A 22,969-nucleotide genomic window follows, 5' to 3' on the forward strand; every position below is an offset into this window, starting at 1 on the left:
TAGAATATGACAAAGTACACCCAGCACGTTATTAGGATTAGAGGATCTCTGGTCAGCAGGAGTTACCAGCAGGGGAGGTGGATAAGTCTGGTTAGAAGCCTGTGTTTGGCAAGTTTCTGTCACCTATTCTGTACTCCTTTAGCCAAGTACAGATGAATTAATCTGCTGGACTTTGTCAGAAATAAGTATCTAGAGCCACTTAGGGCAGAACATGGGGAAGTCCTTGAGCAGAGAGCAGACACAGCTTTGTCAGGTTACCATGCACGCTATTACATGTTAACCACCGCTGTGTGGATATCTTGACCAAGCGGGCCCCAAAGGATGTAGGTGTTGCTGCTGAAAGTGAATACAACTTTTTTTTTTTTTTTAAAGCCCCCTTTGCCTGCACATTGTATTAAAAGAATAAACCTATAAACTTGTACCCTCTGTAATCTCATAACTTCAATTTTACAGAGTGCCCCCATAACTTTCTCTACTAATAATGCTCAGATTTGTCACGACTGCCGGTTATAGTCATAACCTTGTAGAACAGGTGGAAGAGGTCTTCGCCTTTAGCAAGCCTATGGTTTAAACCATATCACAACAAGGGAATGGCAGCAGGAGATAAACGTAGTCGGGAATAAACCAAGGTCAAAGGGCACGAGCAGGCAGCAAAGTGAGGTCCAGGTAAAAGGGTCAGGTCCGGCAGAAAGACAGGATATCCGAGTCACAGGCAGAAGTCAGGGTCACCAGCAGAGAATCACAATCCAATTAACAAGCCCAAGGTCATACACTGAAGGATCAATCCAAGAGTACAGGAACTCAGTACAACAGCAGGTCAGCAGCCAGGGAACTGAATGCTATAACCGGCAGGGAGGCTAAGCCCTCCTTGCCTTAAATACTAATAGTGGCCAATCAGGAGCAAGCTCCATAAACAGACAATGAGTTCCAGCTGTGACAGGTGTAAACTGCACATGCGCCCAAGTAGCAGCTTACTGGATCGCAGCGCTAAATTACCTTAATTACATACACACGCGCCTGACTGTGTTGTTACCTGGCGGGACACATTTTCTATGATTAGATGGGAAAATGTGTAGCTTTTATGTCAGTTGCCTTTATACTTCCAATGTAAAGAAAAATGAAAGCCACAATGCTACATTATCTTTATCACTCATTGGTAAACCCTATAGAATGCCTTAGTGTGAACTACTGCAGAGAAGATAATGAGGGACCAACACCAAGCTTCTTTCTTTTCTTTTTCTATTTATGCAGTCCTTGCTGCGGGGTATCACTTCCCTTCAGCTCCTCTGTCTCGCAAGTACACCCCAAACATAGACCGTGCAGGTCCCCAGTATAAGTCATGTAACACAGAGTGGAAACTGGAAGCCTGTGGCAGAATGCTGCCCTCCAAAGCTTTTCTATTGGCTCCCACCTTCCCTAAAACCTCACTAGACTATATTTTATTACACTATTAGGTGTGCGGATATAGTTACAGCAAACAGGACCCAGTTCGTCTATAGCAGTGTTTCTCAACTCCAGTCCTCAGGACCCCCTAGCAGTACATGTTTTCCATATCTCCTTGCTGGAGCACAGGTGTATTCATTACTGACTGACACAGTATAGCAGGTGGTATAATTATTTCACTGCTCACCTGGCAATCCTGCACTGTTAGTGGGTCCTGAGGACTGGAGTTGAGAAACACTGGTCTATAGGCTTGGACATAAATTATCTAGAGGAGTGTTTGTTGGCTAAGTAAGAATGTCTGAAATCCTCGCTAAGGGTCTCTCTTCACCAAGGATAGTGGAGATATATTGGAGGTCATTTATGAAAATGGTTTGAGATTTTCACCATAGCGTGGATTAAGATGGTGATGTGGAGGAGGAAGAAATTATTTTATACCGGCCATTGGGAAGAGTGCAGACATTTCCTTGCTTACAGAGTAGGCGGAAAAAGAACTTGAGTTTTGCACCAGCTCAGAGTTGGTGTCATCCGGTCTTGTCTTCTACTTTCAAAGGGATGCATTTTGCACCTTCCAGTTACAGGTAGGTGGGGGGTTACTTTTTGACACACACACACACACACACACACACACACACACACACTCACTCACTCACTCACTCACTCACAAACTAGTAGGAGGTTGGATGTTGATGTGACATGCACACTGTGCCAGCCTATGTGATCTTCTAGCTTGCAGACACCTCTCCCAAGAAGGGCAGATCATCTAGGTGCCCCCGTACAATAGTGGCCAGTTTCTGGCTCTCTTTGTAAATGAGGAACATTGTGTCCTAAAGACTTCCTGTGCAAGAGTAGAAACTCCTGATAATTCTGTCATAAAGTTGAATATCTTTAGAAATATACTTTGTAAAATGCTAATAAGATGATTTGAGAGAGAATTCTGTGATAGCTTTCAGCTAGTAAAGCTTTACATTGTTACCATCATATTCAGTAAACTCATGATCGAGATGGTAGTGCTCCAAGGTTCACAAAGGCAGTATCACATGTATCATGCTTGACTTCACCAACTCCATATCAATGTGTCCCTATTTTAAAGTGTTGGCAACTTTGTGAGTCATATTTTAATTAACTCAAAGTGTACGCTATGTAGACCTACAAGATCATTTGTGCATAATGGCACAGTGATGTCACTTGTTTCTAGTGAATTGATACGTTACATTCCTACGAATATTGTATCTGCTGTGCATAGGCAACAGGTACACTTAAAACATATATTATACTTATGCACTGTTCCATTAAACAGATAGATGGGTTTGAACTGATGACAGTTACCATAGAACTCGAGTTTCCAATAGTACTTTGAGGGTGAACTACTGATTTAATGCATTGGAGGCAATTTTACATGTTTAGAGCAAGTACACAATTGAAGGTGAATTACGTCTCAATCCAACTGAGCGTCATTGCATTTTGTTCAGCATAAGATTGCCTATGTTTGCTTGGAAGCTTTGGCTACATGAATTGTGTATGAAACCTATCTAATATCCACTTATGTTCGCTTTATTGCAGTGTGATGGACGGCACTAATAGGACAGCCTTTTGTACATTTTGGTACAACTAGCCTCAATAGCGGATTTGTGACACCCCTAACGCCATCATAATAGGTCTGTCTTGACAAACTCTCCAGCCATTCAGTCACATTTTTAACATTGTAGATTTAAAGTTACTTAGCAACATTGGGTCAATAATTAAAGATAAAAGCTGGAATTTTAGTTCTTTTAATATTCACATTTTGTTACACCACAAAACTATCAAATTATGATCGGCGTTATTGTTTCCTCTTATTCAGTTTCATGCTCCTGGTTTAGCTCTTGTAGTTTTATCCACAGGAGACTGTGATATCTACTTGAAGTCAGCTCCAACAAGTGGAGTTGGCCAAACTGATACATAGGGGTTATTCAATTGTTAGCGAGATCCCCGGAAAACGAGCGCTCGAAAAATATTACCGTTAATACGGTAATTACTCGCTGAATTTCATCTCGCAGCTCCCTGAGCTGCGAGCTGAAATCCAGCGAGTAAATTACCGTATTAACGGTTTGATTTTCGAGCGCTCGTTTTCCGGGGATCTCGCTAACAATTGAATACCCCCCTTAGAATACAAGTGACTTACTTAGAAAATCACATAGGCTTCAACCTGCAGAGTAAAATAACAGTTTTGTTCAAACGAAACCCAAATGTTGGTGTGTACTTTTTTTTTACATTATGAAATCCTGATTTAAAATATTTGTTTTGTGATGTGTAAAATAAAACACACATTAATTATATTGAAAAATACATGTATTAGGCCGTACAGCAAACGGTGAGTGTAGGCTAAATTCTGTATATAAAATAAAGGATAGTGCGCCACTGTTCATAACCTCATGTATGTGTCCATCATCTGTTGTATTCAAATTACTGTTCAATTATAAAAATATTTATAAAACTATTTAAAATATGGTACTTCACTTTTATAATAGCTTATTAAACATGCACCACAATTGCTGTGCACAATGCTTGTTATGGCCACAGTGGATTAGTTACATTTTTGGTTCAAACTTTTGTAAATCGAATATTTATGAGAGTAACATTTTTAATCTACCATGGTTGCATAGTGTGGTTGAAAACCCATCTGTTGCCTTCTTTGAATGTTCAGCACACAGTATATCTGCGTTCATTGTGTAAAGAGACCTGGGGCCTGATTCATTAAGGATCTTAAATTTAAGAGGTATCTTATTTCAGTCTCCTGGACAAAACCATGTTACAATGCAAGGGGTGCAAACTAGTTTTCTGTTTTGCACATAAGTTAAATACTGACTGTTTTTTCATGTAGCACACAAATACTTGATAAATATCAACTTTAAATTTCAGTGTACAAATAAGCTATCAAGTATTTGTGTGCTACATGAAAAAACAGTCAGTATTTAACTTATTTGCAAAACAGAATACTAATTTGCACCCCTTGCATTGTAACATGGTTTTGTCCAGGAGACTGAAATAAGATACCTCTTCATTTAAGATCCTTAATAAATCAGGCCATGCACAAAATCGTCCATATACAAAAATGTATGAGCACAGGCTTAATTTATGCAAGTTTTGTATGTCATTGTGTGACCTATTTTGCTCGGACCAGTTAAATTACCTAAGCCAACATGAATATAGTCAATAGTTATATAATACACTAGATGCTGTCCAGGTCTGTATAACCGGTGAGCTCTAATGACATCACTGCAGTCTTCATTAGGAAATGTATGCATTATAAGTAATAATGTATCACCTAATGTAAATCATTAGGGATATTTAAAGTCCTCTGTGATCTCTGACCTCAGCCTGCATCCTCTTGCCTTTTATATTGCTATGGAACTCTGTAACCTAATCATACTGGTCTACTTCTCATCCCTCGCATCTGGGAGATGTTGAGAGGAGGTGTAAGAAGAGGCGGGTGTGACATAAAGGGACAGGGCAATATGTATGATGACGCTAATGTTGTCATCACTGCCTGGCTCACTCGGTGTTAACTAGGGTGGGTGGGTCTTGATGATGTAATTTTCATCATCACCACATGACCCCACCCACTTTCCAGGCAGGAAAGCATCCTAGTGGGAGAACGTTCTGCTTGTCCTTATTCAGGTGTCTTCAGATATTCCAGGAGAGGGGAAAATAGCCCCATCTATAAATATTAAACACTATTCTTTATAAGTCATTAGACACATTTTTCAAACCATTTTATGATGAGAGGCACAATTCAGTGAACTGCAAAGCAGCTTTCCTTTTCATATCTTCTATAAAAAAAAAAAATATATATATATAAAGCAAAAGTTATTAGATGGTGGTAAATGAATGCAGGTTTATTCCCTGTAGGCTGACGAAACTACTCCCGCTCCACTTTTATCTGCCTGACTTATGATTACATCAGAATAATTAGAACCATAACAAAGTGAATGTAGCAATTAGTTTTGCTGCACACACTGAAGGGGTCATGTACCAGCACTGTAGTTACAGGGAGACAGTCCATTATTTATTCTTTTTCTCATCTAGTCTTGCATTTGATTTACTATTTTGAAGACAAATTGGTGAAACCTGGCATTAAAAAAAAAAAAAAAAAAATGGCTCTTAATGGCTTTAATACAAAGCGAGCAGGAAAAACTTTTCTTATATTAGTTGAAATTGCCTATATTATCAGCCTTAGGTAATTATCTAAATATTTGCATAAAATGAATCTCCTGTTGCTTGTAGATTGAGAGAGACAAATATTGTTTTGTTTTCTCCGAGTAGCGTTACGGATTAATAACCGTTTCAACATTATTTCTTTGGAGTGGAGCTGTCAATATAAATATAATTGCATATTACAAATTGTCCATGTATATCACTTTCTATTAACTGCATAAATATTTACTTACTCTTTAGGTCTCATATGCACTAATAGAAACATAACATATCTCTGTTGTCTAAACATTTAGCAGTAAGCCACACAGAGATTGGACCCACTGAGTCCTGTAGCAGCAAATAATAAATCATCTGTCCTCAGTTACAGCACTCGCAACTGGATTTCACACTGCCCCTGGAAGCAGCGTCGGCACAAGAACTGTTCCCCAGGAGCTTCATGGATCAGCTTTCCATGGCTGAACAGCTGCACACTGGCCTCAGACCACCATGTGCAATGGCAAACATAGACTGGAGTGATGTAAAACACACTTCTATTGGACTCTGCTGGAGGAGGAATAGTTGCCTGGGCCTCTTAGTTCCAGAAAAGGCAAATCTTAATACTACAGCATATAATGAAATGTTAGAGAACTGTGTGCTTCCAACTTTGTGGCATCAGTTTGGGGTAGGCCTTCCATGTTTCAGCATTACAGTGGCCCTGTGCACAAAGCGAGTGTCACACGCCAGCTTCCTGGGACCACCATTCAAGGATCAGCGCGCCTGTCCTCATCCTGATTCTCCCTATCTGCGCCTGTGCAAACCACCGCGCCTGTTTTTACCTGCTCAGGCTTTCCATTGGTTGGCACTCCTTTATAAGACTCCTCCCCTTACCTCTCAGTGCTGGTTCTTCGAGTCTACACCTGGTCTGGCAGCAGCTCCCTTCTCCTCGCTGTGATCAACGCCCGCTACCTATCCTGTATGCACCACTGATCTGTTCCACTCCCTAGTGGTAATAGCTGTGGTTCATCATCTGCTGTACATCCTGTGCACCGCTGATCTCTGCTTACCTGTTCCACTCGCTAGTGGTAATCGCTGTGATCAACGCCCTCTACCTATCCTGTATGCACCGCTGACCTCCGCTTATCCGTTCCACTCCCTAGTGGTAGGGTACTGCTATAGACTCCAGTTATCTACCCTTCCTAGGGTCTCATCCCTTGGTCTCATCTCATCCTACCTTTGGTAGCTTTTGGGAATCCCCCTCACCTCTCGAGTCACTTCTTTGTCTTGTCTCACTGGGAACTTTCCTAGAGGGTTGCGACCTGCAGGTTAGAAGCCACTAAGCCCAAATCTCCTTGCGGGGATTCCTGGTGAATATTTTCCACCCTGTTGGACTCCGTGCCTCTGGGTGGAGTCAAGCCAATCCCAGCCGAGACAGCAGGATCCCACTCATCCCTCGTGGTCCCTATGACAGTAAAAAAACAGCCATGACAGACCCTGAAAGAGAACCCTCCGCGAAAGATCTACTCCAACAACTAGTTGGTAGACTAGAACGCCAAGATGCAGTGCAAATTCAATTACTTCAGTACCTGCAGTCGCTGGCTACTCGTCGATACCTTGCAAGGCCCTCCGCCGCCTACAGATGCTGTACAGGCCGCGGTCCACCCAGTAGTCCTGGAGACGTCTTCAGCCTCCTCTGCTTTACACTTACCTACACCTAAGTTTGATGGCAATCCAATGTCTTGCAGGGGCTTCCTGATTCAATGTCTAATTCAATTTGAACTCCCACAGAACTTTTCTTCATCAAGGTCTAAGGTTGCATATGTCATCTCCCTCTTGTCAGGGCAAGCATTGGCCTGGGCTTCTCTTTGGGAGCAGAATGATAATCTCCTTGTTCAGCCTTCATAGCTACATTCCAAAGGATCTTCGATGAGCCAGAACGAGTCATCTCCTCAGCCTCTAGTATCCTCCAGTTACGCCAAGGGTCACGTTCGGTGGCTCAATATGTAATTGAATTTCGAACTTTGTCCTCTGAACTTCAGTGTAACAACAAAGCTCTGGTGGCTACCTTTTGGCAAGGCCTCTCTGACAAGGTTAAAGGACGCTCTCTCCTCAAGAATTACTGGCTACCTTGGATTCCCTAATCTCCTTATGCAACAGAGTGGACATCAGATTCCGAGAAAGGTCCTCTGAGAAGGAGACCCCTAAATGTCCATCCTTCCGGCTAGCTCCTGGGTTCAAACTTCCTAGCCCTTCCAATGAAATGAGCCCATGCAACTTGGTCATTCTCGCCTCACCCCCGAAGAAAGGGATAGGAGAATGAAGAATAAATTATGTGTTTATTGTGGGGATTCTGGACAAATCCTTAAACTGTGTCCCAAATGGTTGGAAAACACCAGACCCTAGCCTGCTGAGGAAAGGTCAGGTTAGGGGCTTTTAAGCACTCTCCGGATTTTTGGCCAAGTTTGGTCCTTTCCCATCACCTTACATTGGGCTTCTGAGACTGCCCATACCACTGCTCTGTTGGATTCAGGTGGTGCCGGAAATTTCATTTCTTTATTCCTAGTGAAGCAATTGGCTCTTCCCACCGTTCCTCTGGAGAAAACTATCTTTATTACCGGCTTCGATGGAGCTCGCTTCACCAATGGTCTTATTCATTACCGTATGGATCTACTCTCCTTACAAGTAGGAGCGCTACATTGGGAGAAAATCTTTTTTTCATCCTTCCTCTTACCACCAGTCCTCTCATCATAGGTCTACCTTGGTTTCACCTTCACTCGCCCCAATTGGACTGGCCTTCTTCTAAGATTCTAGCTTTGAGTAAAGTCTGCTCAGGAAGATGTCTCACACAGGTCAAACCTTTGAGGACCTCCTTGCCTCATCAGACTCCTGCACTGCCACTCTTCCTTCTCAGTATTCCTCCTTTGCTGATGTCTTTAATAAATCCTATGCTGAACGTTTACCTCCTCATCGGCCCTGGGATTGCCCCATTGAGTTAATTCCGGGTAAAGTTCCACCTAGGGAACGTGTCTGTCCCCTCTCTCTGCCAGAGACTGAGGCTACCAAAAAGTATATCGAGGAAAATTTACAACGAGGATTTATCAGACCTTCTACCTCTCCAGCCGGTGCTGGCTTCTTTGTAAAGAAAAAGGATGGAACTTTACGGCCCTGTATTGACTATAGGGGTCTGAATACCATCACTATTAAAAACCGCTACCCCATTCCGCTGATCACCAAATTATTCGACCGCATTAAAGGAGTGAAATGTTTTTCCAAACCGGACTTCCGAGGGGCATACAACCTCATCAGAATACGAACTGAAGATGAGTGGAAGACAGCGTTTAACACGTGAGACTCCATTATGGATATCTAGTCATGCCCTTCGGCCTATGCAATGCTCCTGCTGTTTTCCAGAGTTATGTTAATGAAATCTTCGTGATCTCTTGTTTTCTTCCATGGTAGTATATCTTGATGATATATTAATCTTCCCTACAGATCTCCAGTCTCATTATTTTCATTTTGCTGAGGTTCTCTCTCGACTTTCGAAAAAATCATCTTTATTGTAAGTTGGAAAAATGCTTCTTTGAAGCTGCTGAACTGCCGTTCCTAGGCTCCATTGTGTCTGGTTCTGGTCTCCGGATGGACCCTGAGAAGTTTAGGGCTATTTGGAATGGCCTTGTCCCGATACTCTCAAGACTATCCAACGATTCTTGGGCTTCGCCAACTATTATAGACGTTTCATTTCGGGGTACTCCACCATCGTGGCCCCTCTTAGTGGTGCTCATCAAGAAAGGTGCTGAAACCCAGCATTGGTCTCCAGAGGCTGTCGAGTCGTTTTCTTTTCTTAAGAAAGCTTTTTCCTCTGCCCGTTCTGAAACAGCCCTACCTATCTCTCCCATTTTTTCTCGAGGTCGATGCCTCTACAATTGGGGTAGGAACAGTTCTTTCTCAAAGATCCAGTCAAAACTTCACCCCTGTGCCTTTTATTCCTGTAAATTTCTACCAGCTGAAAGGAACTATTCCATAGGTGACAAGGAGCTACTAGCCATTAAACTAACCTTGAGCGAATGGCGTTATCTTCTGGAAGGGGCCCGACACATCAGCACAGTGTCTAAATACTCGTCAAGCTCGCTGGTCGCTCTTCTTTTCATGTTTCATCCTTCATGTTACTTTCAAGCCTGGTCAGAAGAATAAGACGGCTGATGTGTTATTTCAATCATTTGAGAACTCTGAACCTGAGGATTTTCTTGAGCATCCCATTCTGGATCCAAAATGTGTCATTGCTGTCAAGTTATCCACTCCCCCCACTAAACATTCGTTCGCTCCTACCTTCGGAAGAGACTTTTGATATGGTTCCACAAGAGAAAATGTCCAGCGCAAATATACCAGGAATAAAATGTAAAAATTAAACCAGTCGGCAAATGTGAAAGACAACCCAAAATAAAGATAAACATTTTTATTAAGCCAATATGAAATGGCCCTATAAGCCAATATGAAATGGCCCTATATGATTCAGAACAAATAAAATATAATAAGCAAATGCATATAAGGGAAAAATATCCCAAAATTAATTAAAAATATAAAACAATAACCATAAGATATACATACAATATATTGATATATAGAAAAACCATATAAGAATTATAAATGTGATAATAATAAAAGTCAATGAAACAGAGGACCCAGACCCTAATTGTTCCCCACCCCTGTGGCCAAATGGAGAGGGTCAATCAGGACCTGGAGACCTTTCTCAAGATTTTCTCATCGGCTAACCAAGATAATTGGGTCGATATGTTACCATGGGCCGAATTTGTGCATAATAATGCCTTTCATGAGTCCACCTCAGCGACCCCATTGTCTATTGTCTATTGTGTACATCCCCGAATTCCAGAATTTTCATCTCTACCATCCACCCAGGTTCCTGCAGTTAATTCCTTACAGAAGGATTTTCTCTCCACATGGGTACAAGTTTGAAGGGCCCTGAAGAAATCCTCCTCTCGTTATAAATTATTTGCTGATAGGAAGCGCAGAGCTGTTCCTCCCCTGAGGATTGGTGACAGGGTTTGGCTATCTACTAAGAATATTCGTCTCAGAGTGCCTTGTATGAAATTTGCTCCCCAGTACATTGGTCCCTACAAGATTTCTTGAGTCATCTCTTCTGTTTGCTTTAAGCTTCAGCTTCCCTCAGCTCTACGGATTAGTAATGCTTTCCATATTTCGCTATTAAAACCTCTGGTCATCAGTCGTTTGTTTTTCCTCTCCCGTTGATTCCTCTCCTCATCCTGAGCTTCAACAAACCGAGGAATTCGAGATCAAGCAGCTACTGGACTCCAAGTACTCCAGAGGGGTTGTTAAATACCTTGTTGATTAGAAAGGCTTCGGCCCTGGTGAACGATCATGAGTGTGGGCATCTAATGTCAATGCACCCCTTCTATTAAAGAAGATCCATACTAAATTCCCCAGGAAACCTGGTCCTAGGTGTTCAGTGACCACCTTTAAAGGGGGGGGGGGGGGGTACTGTCTCACACAGACCTCCTGGGACCACCACTCGAGGATCGGCGCGTCTGTCCTCATCCTGATTCTCCCTATCTTGCATGCCATTCTGTTGGCGACAGTATGCGCCTGTGGAAAACACCTCACCGGTTTTTAATTGCTGTCTTTCCATTGGTTGGCACTCCTTTATAAGGCTCCTCCTCTCACCTCTCAGTGCTGGTTCTTCGAGTTTACACCTGACCTGGAAGCAGCTCCCTTCTCGCTGTGATCAACGCCCACTATCTATCCTGTATTCACCGCTGACCTCCGCTGATCTGTTCCACTCCCTAGTGGTAATAGCTGTGGTTCATCGTCTGCTGTATATCCTGTGCACCGCTGATCTCTGCTTACCTGCTTCACTTGTGGATGGCACTATCCTGGATCAACGCCTCCTCCTCTCCAGGGTACTGCTATAGACTCCTGTTCTCCACCCTTCTTAGGGTCTCATCTCATTCTACCTCCGGTAGGTATTGGGAATTCCCCTCACCTTTCGAGTCACTTCTCTGTCCTGTCTCACTAGGAACTTCCCTAGAGGGCTGCGACCTGCAGGATGGAAGCCGCTAAACCCAAATCTCCTTGCAGGGATCCCTGGTGAATTACCTTCCGCTCTGTTAGACTCCACTCCTCTGGGTGGAGTCAAGCCAATCCCAGCCAAGACAGCAAGATCATACTCATCCCTCGTGGTCCCTATGACAGCGAGGTCCATAAAAAAATTGTATCCCAAGTTTGGTGTGAAAGAACTTCATTCGCCTGCACAAAGCCCTGACCTTAATTTCATTGAACACCTTTGGGATGAATCGGAACGTTGATTACGAGCCAGGCCTTATCGACCAAAATTAGTGACCTCACTAATGCTTTTGTGGCAGAACGGATGTGAATCTTTGCAGACATGTTCCAAAATCTAGTGGAAAGTCTTCCTAGAAGAGTGGAGGCTGTTATAGCAGCAAAGGAGAGGGGGCAACTCCATATTAATGCCCATGGTTTGGTAATGAGATGTTCTGGTGTCCACATACTCTTGACTATGTAGTGTGTCATTATTCCCACAATACCACTGTGTAACATCCCCATATTTCCTGTAAAGGAGCCAGCCAAGAATGCTTACAGATTTGTACAAGACTTTAGAGCTGTTAACCAAACTGTTACCTGCTTTTGTAGATGACATAGTTTTTCCACCAGGTTGTGCTTGTACAGTATGTAGATATGTTGTTAGCCTCACCATCTTTGGAAGTTTGCAAAACCGGATTCTTTGCATCTCCTTTCTTGTTTTGCTTGAAATGGACAGAAGGCCACTAAAAAAAAAACCCCACTTCAGCTCTGTTTACCTAAAGTGTACTATTTATGAGTATAAGTTTCTGCAGGAGTATAGTGTGGGGTATAAATATACACACTTGTTATACCTGACATACAGCTGGTGTAAATGCTATGGGTTTTTTAGCTGGACGCATTAGGAGATGTGTCTGACTCAACATAAGCACTTTTTTTTTTATTTACGTGGGCCGTTTCCCTAAAACACTGAGTGCATATGAGTCGGTATATATATTATATATATATATATATATATATATATATATATATATATATATATATATATATTTCTGACCACAGCATGAAAGTATTCACTATTGCAATGTGTAGGCAAACCATCCATGTCAGGTATATATTTTTCTGCCATAATCTAACGTGTGTTGTACACAGCACACTACATACTGTCATTTTAAATAGGTAATTTATTGATGCAATACAATTAGTTACCATTAATGTGTCTAAAATAGCTGAACATAAGTGTTTGGGTAAAATATACACAGGGCTGCCATTAGGAGTCTGGGGCACGGGTAATGCCCCACGAGGGATGAAGGCTTTATCCTGTAGCTCTATTCTACCGGGCGCCACTCTTCTTGTTATGAGAATGTGCTCTCATTCAATTAGTCTATGTTGTGAGCTGTCTGACCTATCAGAGCAGCTGCATGCTGGGACATAAGGTAGATATTGCACTTGATGTCTGGCCACACATCCTAGTGTTGCGGTTTGCTATGTGCAACTGCCTTGAATGGCCTGAACAAGTGCAGTGGTCACCTTGCAGGAAGGATTGTGAAGGACAGAGTATTGTAGCATTCCACTAGTATCAGAAAGGTAAATTATTGAGGGATGGGTTTGCATTGTATAACCACCTAAGGTCTGTAGACCTCAAATCAGTGGTTGCATTGTACAGCTACCTGAGATTTGGGGAATACAATGTGTAACCACCCGAGATTTGTGGATCTGCAGTGTACAGTCACCAGAGATATGGGTGTCCGGCCCATCACTGATGGCCTATTCCTGGGCATGGTTCATTCTTCTTATGTTGTTTACAAGACCATAGTTAAGCAAATGTATGTAATTTAACCCTTCTCATCATCATTAAACCTCCCCCATATAGCAGGTATTAGGTCCCCCCTAGAAGCTTATGGGTGAAAATGAAGAAGATAAAAGATTGTCATTATTTCCCAATTACAGACAGGTTTATACCTAAAATACATTTTAGCTGAACAAGAATGGTGACCTGTACCACATCACAAGTGGCAGAGTTTTGTGCTAATAACCTCCCAAATATAGGATAAATAAAAGATATTGTGCTACTTAGATTTGCATATGGGACTTAAAATTGCACATAGTTTCCTAAAGTGGCCTCTCCCCTTAGCCTAAGCCTGAGGTCTGCTACATGTCTCACAGCCCTGGATGAAACCAGGGAGGGATGAGAAAAATAATATCCTAGGTGGTAGTAGTATAGTTTCAAAAAGATTTCACATATTCTTGTTCTGTCCCAAGCCTTGAAGTCCGCTCAGTTTATAATAAAAGGTTGTATGTAGAACTTAGCATTATAAGCCCCTTTTTAAACATTTTCCCTTTGTATTTTTTTGCATGGAAAAATTTGAAAACCAAAACCCTTAGTAGTGTTGATAGTACAGACTGCATTGACTGGGAATCAGCTGATTAGAGGGCTGTGCAGTTTGTCTAATCAGCAGGGTCCACAAGCATTCTGCGTGGATTGTAAATAAGCTTTTATGCTTGGAGAAACAGCTATTACTGGTGCTGCTGGAATTCTAAGCACAAAGGGTCCCACGCTGTCTTACTAATTGGGGGAGGGGATGCTTATTGATATTTTGTATTTTCTCTTAGAGCTCTCACATAAATCTAACTCATAAGTGGGGCTTGTCTGATGACGATTCACATCACTGAGGAGTGACAGGACAACAATAGGAATTTGGCCGTGGTTCAGAGGACAAAACACATAACTGAGAACAGGCAGATACAATTTGCTCATACACTATACATAGACCTTTCAAAACGACGTCTTACATATGCACCACCTACATTAACAACAATTAAACAGAGAAAATGTGTGGTTGGTGTGATTCAGCAAAATGGCCATGATTCATGTCCCTTTGCTAAATATGTCTCTTCACTTCAAATGAAAACAGCACAAGGCTTAATATTTATAATTCTTTTATTCGGCATCACATTACAATTCATTTCATCCAACTGTAACTGTCTGCAGGTGTTTAATATCCTAAACAGAAGCAGTTTTACAAAATTCACATTAATTGCATTTGGTGACCTGCTCCTGAGTGAGAGACGCAGACTATTGATTATTTAACTGCACATCCATATAATTTCCTTAACAGTCAGAATGTTCTTGTTGAGGATCAGATTTGCACGTACAGACTACAAATTAGTTGCATATTCTTGCATCCATCAGTCACTGTCAGTATAAGTAATAAAACATGCTTAAAAATTCTGTGTGAATGTGAAACCCGAATTTGATTTAAAAAGAGCAAGAAAAAAAAAAAAAAAAGATTAGGGGTCAAATGCAAACACAGGTTTAATGCGCAGCAGCTGTACTTTCATCTAACAAATCAAGCTCTCAACATGAGAATGTATTAAAAGAAAATCATTATAGGTTACTCTTAAAGGGAGAGTATTATCAAAAATTGTGCATAATGTATACTTAAAGGGACGCTCATGTAAAAGTGTGTTGACTATATATTTTTGTTTTTAATAAATGAGAGACATTTATAAAACCCATGCTTCCTACTCTGAAAGCTGCAAACTTACAACTCAATATGCTAAAGAGAAAACCCTCATGAGTACTGTGCACTTTCTCCTCTAGCCAGCAGGTGGGAGTACTTCTATCCTGTACTAGCCTATGATACTTTAAAGTGCATTTTAGTTCTATTTTAGCTATGTCAACATTTGAGAGCAAGGCAAGCATGGACTTATCAATACAGCACAGGTTTAGAACAGTTTGTTTGCTGTATTTGTGCCTTGGATTTAATAGGTGGTTTTATTCTATATCCTCCATTGTCTTACCAGTTATTACAAGAATGTTAACATTTTTTTCTCTGTTTTACCGATTGTGTATGCAGGGTCACTGTGTTTCTGGAAATACAGATGTCATGTTATAATATATATCTTGCTCCATTCATTCTTGTAGCCAGAATCAGGCTACCAGTACATGCCTATTGAATGCATCAGTGACACGTCATTGAGATTTAAGGTGCAGTCTAGTGGTTTAGACAGCCAACAAGACCATTTTGCGACCTGTATGTGTAGTGTATGGGATCACAAAGACCGCCAATCTCAATCAACATCTGATCTATCAGACGTTTGTAGGGATAAGTGGTAAATGTAGTGAGTGTTAGGATCGGACCATGAATGTGGTTAATGCCTGAATGCACCGATAGTGTCGACAGATGTCAGTTTCAGTGGCTGGATCGCTCTGTGTATGGGCCTGTCTACACAGTGTTTCTTTGGATTGCATTCCATTTGGAACAAACCAAGAGAAAACTTAAGGAAATATTGCATCATAGAGGTCCATGAAGTATGTTTAGTAAAATGCAAATTCATGATTTTGTCTATAGTATTGCAGTAAATACTCCTGGACAGTGGTGGTGAGGGTCTTACTATGTCTGTTCTCTCAATGATTTGTTGCATTGTAAAACAATAGTCTGCTGCGTTCTCACTAATTAGCCAATAGTGTCCTCCACAGCTCGGGTCGTCTGAGCCATCACTGAGTGAGACATTAGCTGCAACACAGACTCTGTATCCAGAACACACAGTAATTCCAAATCTATAAAGCAGAGCAAGATTGTGCAAGAACTAAAATGTATTTCTGAACATCCGCATTACTAAAACTAACTACTTGTGCTGTACTGCACATACCCAATAATACATACAAACAGGGAAAATATGGGGCTTGATTACATTAAATTTACATTTTCATGATCGCTCCCCCTTTACTCTCCCTGTAAACTTTGTTGGGCCATTCCAACAGGTTTACATAGAGGGATAAGAACAAAGAGACGTATTATTTGAAGGGAAAAGTGGCACATTTCCATTCCTTCCTCCATATCTGCGTTCAGATGGCTACGCATTGGGCGTGGCTGGGGAGGAGTCGCCATGGTAATGATAGAATTATCAGGCATCACTGCATGTGTGACCACACACCAACAGAACCATGGCCTTAGACAATATGCACTAATAGGCCGCAGCGTGTAGTAAGCATGTCTGTATGAACAACTCTGTCTAGCACCATGGAAAGCAACAGTACATTCACCGACATTAAATACTTCTATAGGACAGATCGTTGTGTTCTGCAGTTTACACTTGTGTTTATAATGCACTAAAACAGAAGTTGAGTTTGTGCTGTTTACAGGGTAACTAAATCTATATAATACTTACATTCATTTACTTAACATCTATACTATTTTCTGACCTCATCAAATTGGGTCCTATACCCCCACAGCCCTGCTTCCTCATGCCTCTCTGGATTTAAAAGACTACACACGAGCCTGTCAAATTATAGAATATAGAATATTCAAAATGAAGGTTTCTCAATGAACCCTGCATGGTGATACGTGTGGCTGATGTCCAGGGAAGGACTTTTTCTTTATTTGAATACCCCTGTAGCCTACACACAGTAGAGGCGGCCATTTGTGAATGAGTCACGCCTTGGTGATGTCACTTGTTCCTAGTGAACTGATAGGTTGAATATTATTTAAGCCCCTACTGTATGTTAAGACAGGTATGTTATAAGAATTACTATAAAATATAATTTTCCCTGTAAAAGGTGTACCTCAATTTTAAAACTGAATGATCCAATTATCAAGGCACCAAAATTTAGGTATAGCCACCATGACCAAAATGGCAAGCCAAACCATCTGACATGTTTTTGTAGGTTATGAGTGGCTTTGAAAACAAATCACTTTAAATAATTCAATTGTTAAAAATTGTACACAGTGACTACTCCTAGCGGTACATGGCAAAGGGTATAGTATTATGCAATAGCTTTGTCTATTAGATCATGTCATATTTACATCAAAATTCATGATTCTATTTCTCCAACACAAGTGTTCTAAAGCTAGAGGAAAGTCTTTTTGAGTTTCCCGTAGTATTTAAAATATGTTTGTTCTATAGGTCGGCAAAAAAATAGGATAAAATAAAAAAGACTGACCTGTGGGCAGGAAAGCAAGATTTGGAGGCCTCTATGAAGCGAGAATGACCAGTCATGTTTAATTAGCAATCAGCAACGTGCCTGGAAAACATTCACGCCAACATAGATTCACCGTGCCAGTTACTGCGGTCTCCACCCAAAAATAATTAGTACAACAGTATTTACACAATAAATGTGCAGTATATGAGTTCTCTGACAAAGCAGTTACTCCCACCAGTACAGAACACATGCCTTCTACTTGGTAATTACACACATTTCATGGTATATGTATATATGGTACTCCTCAGGAAGTGAACTATAACTTCTTCATCTTGATTATTGTGGCCTATTCTCATGGTTTTCTACTCGTCATAAAATCACACATCAAATTAAGCACAATCCCTTAGGCAGCTACACAGAGGCAGGTAAAGAGGTTATCGGTACATTTACACATCACCTTTCTCATGACGTTCTGACCATTAAGGCCTCTCCCACAACTATAAATAAAATGTAAACATGGAACTCTTTAATAAACGGAACATTCCAATATGAAGGACACAAAGCACTAAACATACGATAAGCTGCTGAGCTCAATAAATAAAAACATTAAATAAAAATACAGGCTCCAGAGACATTTCAGGGAATATTTATGGAAAATGGTGGTGTTAAAAAAAAAAAAAAAAAGTTTGGAGTTTCCCTAACAACCTGATTTCAACAGTCATCTTTCTAGTGTGGTTTAGAAAATGAAAGCAAACATCTTATTTGTTATAGGTAACACCATCTTTTCCTTTGCACCAGTTTTCATAAATTATTATCCTTTACTATTATATATTACTATCCTATTACACAGTGCTTTACGGAGCCAGAATGTGCAGGTGGAAATAGAACATGTGTAGCTGGCAATGTAACATCCTATGAAGACTGCGGTGTTCACACTTTTGATGGGTCTCCTGAAGGAGGAACTGCAGACTGATGTTCCAGAGCAGAATATTTCACTGAAAAAAAAAAAATAGAAGTAGATTGTGGTTAAGTTACAGCCTACGACTAAATCCAATAATTTTCCCAGGCAAGTCACAGATGTTGCCTAAGACTAAACTTTATTAAAGTTAGCAGGAAACATGGGGCAGGCATATAAAGCCTAGCATAACTGACGTTTCATTAATCTCTTATGGGTATATTTACTAAACTGCGGGTTTGAAAAAGTGGAGATGTGGCCTATAGCAACCAATCAGATTCTAGTTATCATTTTGTAGAATGTACTAAATAACTAGAATCTGATTGGTTGCTATAGGCCACATCTCCACTTTTTCAAACCCGCCGTTTAGTAAATATACCCCTAAGTATTTTTTTGCTACTAGGTGAAAATAAACGTTTATTGAAGAGCATTTACCAATCATACAGCCATGTGGAAACAGTACAACCTCTTACAAATCTGTGTACTTTACATGACAGGGCATTATAACAACCCTCTAGTCCTGTAACAAATAACTCATGACAGATTTCACTTGTCATTATTTATTCAAGAAAACATAAGCCAACATGAAGTAGTCATATATGAGAAAGTAAGTACACCCTTACTGCAGCCATATAAATACAGAACATCATTTGAGCCATGTGCTGCTAATGGGAGTTCATTCAATGTCATTATATGATCATCAGGAAGTGCTACCACCTTTATATAGAAGCAGAACTTTTTGTAGCTCCATCTCTACCAATGCAAAACATAATATTCGCAATTACCTGAAATTATCAGTCTGGAAAGCGTTAAAACATCATGTTAAAAAACGTGAAGTCCATCACTTTACAGTGTGATAGATTATTTACAAATGGAGAATACTGAAGACAGCTGCCAATCTCCCCAGAAGTGCACATCCCAGGAAACTGTCCATATTGGTGGCAGAGAGGCGCACCCTGCTGTGTCTTCAGCAATCTACTACCAGTGTGTCTATTAAAGCAGTGTGATTACATGATGGATTCACTAGAGAGAGCTAAGCTGTCCCCCTGCCATTTATAGTGCCGGGAGTTCAGTCTCACTATATAGGTGATCGTTGTAGCCACACTGTGTGTTACTCTGTCTAGAAATGAGTGAAACCAAGGTACGCCCCTTTAGATTAACGAGATATGTGTACAAATAAAATCATCTGAGAGAGTGAAGCCAGGACAGTTACGGTCACTGGGTATGTGAAAAAACCCCGGGGCTCTAAAACAAACATATAAATTACTGTGTCGGTATATAGATAAGTAGGAGACTTTTCCACAATATAGCTAGATTTGGGTAAGCGCACCTGCAAACGGCAAGGTATCTCCTGTAGGCGATATCCGAGCTTCTGTAACAAGTGTACTCAGGATGTTCAGTTAAAACCTTCCTGAGTTTCCATTTTTAAAAGATCTGACTCCCAAAACAAATAAGAAAGCAGGGAAACAAAGGTTTATGCCGACACTGAGGGGCATATTCAATTAGCCGCGAAGTGCCTCCGGAACGGTCGTGAAGGCACTCCACAGCGATGTAACATGGCAGAGTTCTCCACCCACCCCCACAGGGGAGTGGGGAGGTACCGGAATCAGTGCGCATCGCGGCTAACTGAATATGCCCCATAGTGATTTATATATTAATTGCTTTAAAAACAAACAATAAAACTCTGATCGCTGCTTGCACCTTGAATCCTGCCTGGACACTGACCGCCAAGTGGGCTCTGACTGTGGCCAATAGCAACGTACCCTGAACTCGACCTGGGACTGTACCCTGCACTGCCTGCTCCATTACCTGGTTCCTTATCTACCTCTGGAGTAGCTGGACACCCATGGCTACACTTGTCCTGCCCAATACGCCACTACTCTGTTTACAATTTATATCGTGCATCAATGGCAGAGCTGGTATGAGCCCCTACCACTACCTGCTAAGTCCTGGGGGCATTGGAGTACTGGTGAGCATATGACTTAAATGGGAAAGGGGGCTGCTATAGGTTCTAGCAGACTCATTCCAGTTACTGATGAATGGCAGCTACATCCAGGTCTCGGTCAACACTATAAATGTTAGATTTCTACCATCAGAAAAAGGCTGGACAAGCATGTTTTTCATGGAAGGAGAAACCCTCTTCACTTCCACCCCCTTCCCACCCCCCCAAAGAAAAAAAAGAAAAATAAAAATAAACATTGAAGTATGGGTTAGGTTTGAAGTTTCATCTGAAGGAAACATGAGACTTCTGGAACAATATCATCTGGACAGATGAGACCAAAGTGGATTGATCTGAAAACCAATCACAACAAGAACCTCATAACAATATCCTAAGCACGCCAACACATATATAACTAAATGGCTGAGAAAGAATACAATCAAGGTTTTGGAATTGCCAAATTACATCCAGACCTTAACCCCACTGAGGCGGGAACCTTAAGACAACTGTGCATAAATGAATGGCCTCTAACATCAATGAACTGAGGTAGTGCTGTAAGGAGGAGTGGGCCAAAATTCCTCAAACACGATGTAAGAAACTGAGGAAATCATACAGAAAACATTTTCTGCAAGTTATAGCTTCTAAAAGTGGTTCTACAAGCTATTGAATTGTGTGTGTGTGTGTGGGGGGGGGGGGGGTACTTACTTTATAAAACATGGCTTTTATATATTGACTCATTTTTTGTTGTAGGACATTAAAAATGTACTATGTGTTATTTGTCACATGAGATTATGATTTTGTAAATAGGATTTGGTGAGCACCAGCTGACTGTTAATCAGCCCTGATATACACATCGATCATACACTCATGTTTTATAACAACTGAGCATGCTAGTACATGACCATCAACGCTGAGGCATATACTAGCCCATTAACATGGCTGCAAAAGGCAAGACAAACATTACAGATCAATCACTTAAAGGCTATTCCCCCCCCGCCCTAATTTTTACCACAGTATTCCTCCTAACCCTAATTATCAATGTTTCTAATTGAACAACCTCCCCCCAATATTCTCTGAGTGCCGCTGCATTGTACCCAGTGTCAAGTAAGTCAAGTTATAATCTTAAATCTAAGTTCATTTGAATGATGGAGATAAGGCTGATCTTTACTGGTGTCTTGCAGGACTGACAACCCTGGCTCTCATTCATTATAATGTCAAAAGAACATTAATAGTTCAGTTATATGGGTAATTATTTGTAATAAGACCTGGTTCCGGTTTATGATAGAAATTCAGCCCAGTGCAGCAGGGAGAGCTAGCTCCAGTAGCAGAACTACCATTGGTGCAGCAGGTGTGGGGCCTCGGGGCCCATGGAGATAATGGGGCCCACTGCACTGGGAACTAGCGAGCTGTGGGCCCTGCTTCCCTGCACCGGGTCCATGGAGATATGGGGGCCAGCTGCACAGGGAACTAGCAAGCTGTGGGCCCCGCTTCCCTGTATCGGGGCCCATGGAGATAATGGGGCCTGCTGCACGGGGAACTAGTGAGCTGCTGGCCCCGCTTACCTGCAACGGGGTCCATGGAGATAATGGGGCCCGCTGCATGGGGAACTAGTGAGCTGCTGGCCCCGCTTACCTGCACCGGGGTCCATGGAGATAATGGGGCCTGCTGCACAGGGAACTAGTGAGCTGCTGGCCCCGTTTACCTGCACCGGGGCCCATGGAGATAATGGGGCCCGCTGCATGGGGAACTAGCAAGCTGTGGGGCCCGCTGCATGGGGAACTAGCAAGCTGTGGGCCCTGCTTCCCTGCACCGGGGCCCATGGAGATAATGGGGCCCGCTGCATGGGGAACTAGCGAGCTGTGGACCCCGCTTCCCTGCACCAGGACCAACAGCTCACTAGTTCCGCCTCTGGGTAGCACCAATGTATAAGCTTATTGTGGAGAGAATATTCCTTGGACAGGAATTTGAGAAGACATTGAGTGGTGGTGCGAGGTTCCTATTCAAAAAAATGCTAGTTAGTGTTTGAGGAATACTGTAGTGTAAGTTTTAAAAAACGTGAATTTACCTTTTCACTCCCAAAAATACTTCTTGTTTTACTAGCATTTGAGATTTTTATTCCTCTACTAAAACAAGGTCTGATTTATAATTAGACACGGACACGGGCTCATCTAGAGGAGGGCACATATGGGCACCAAAACATACGCAGGGAAGAGACGTACACAAAAAAAGTGTATTATCCTGAACATGTTTGGTTGAACATATCAAGAGGAGTCCGGCTCACAAATAATAGCATTAGCCAGGTATACAAGTGTGTATGCGTTCGCCATTAACGTAGAAAAAGCAAAGAAAAGCAGCTTCACAGTGTTAGTAGTAAATTATAAAGTCGTATTACCTTATCTATATCCAATCATATAAACAAGAGAATATTGTCTATTGGAGTTATTAATAAATGTGAAGGTTGCAT

The 22,969-nt window shown here is 41.6% G+C and overlaps 1 protein-coding gene across 2 annotated transcripts in view; it reads right to left on the reverse strand.

Moving 5' to 3' along the window:
- Positions 1-14,608: 14,608 nt before the first annotated feature.
- The window catches only part of CD99L2 (CD99 molecule like 2), a 75,992-nt gene continuing 67,631 nt past the window's right edge, over positions 14,609-22,969 (reverse strand). For both annotated transcript variants that reach the window (XM_075184256.1, XM_075184257.1), the window contains one exon: positions 14,609-18,606. In XM_075184256.1, the coding sequence (XP_075040357.1) occupies positions 18,542-18,606 (65 nt within the window). In that variant the 3' untranslated portion in view covers positions 14,609-18,541. The remainder of the gene's footprint in view (positions 18,607-22,969) is intronic.

Source organism: Mixophyes fleayi, chromosome 9 (assembly GCF_038048845.1).
Source record: "Mixophyes fleayi isolate aMixFle1 chromosome 9, aMixFle1.hap1, whole genome shotgun sequence".
Classification (NCBI taxonomy): domain Eukaryota; kingdom Metazoa; phylum Chordata; class Amphibia; order Anura; family Limnodynastidae; genus Mixophyes; species Mixophyes fleayi.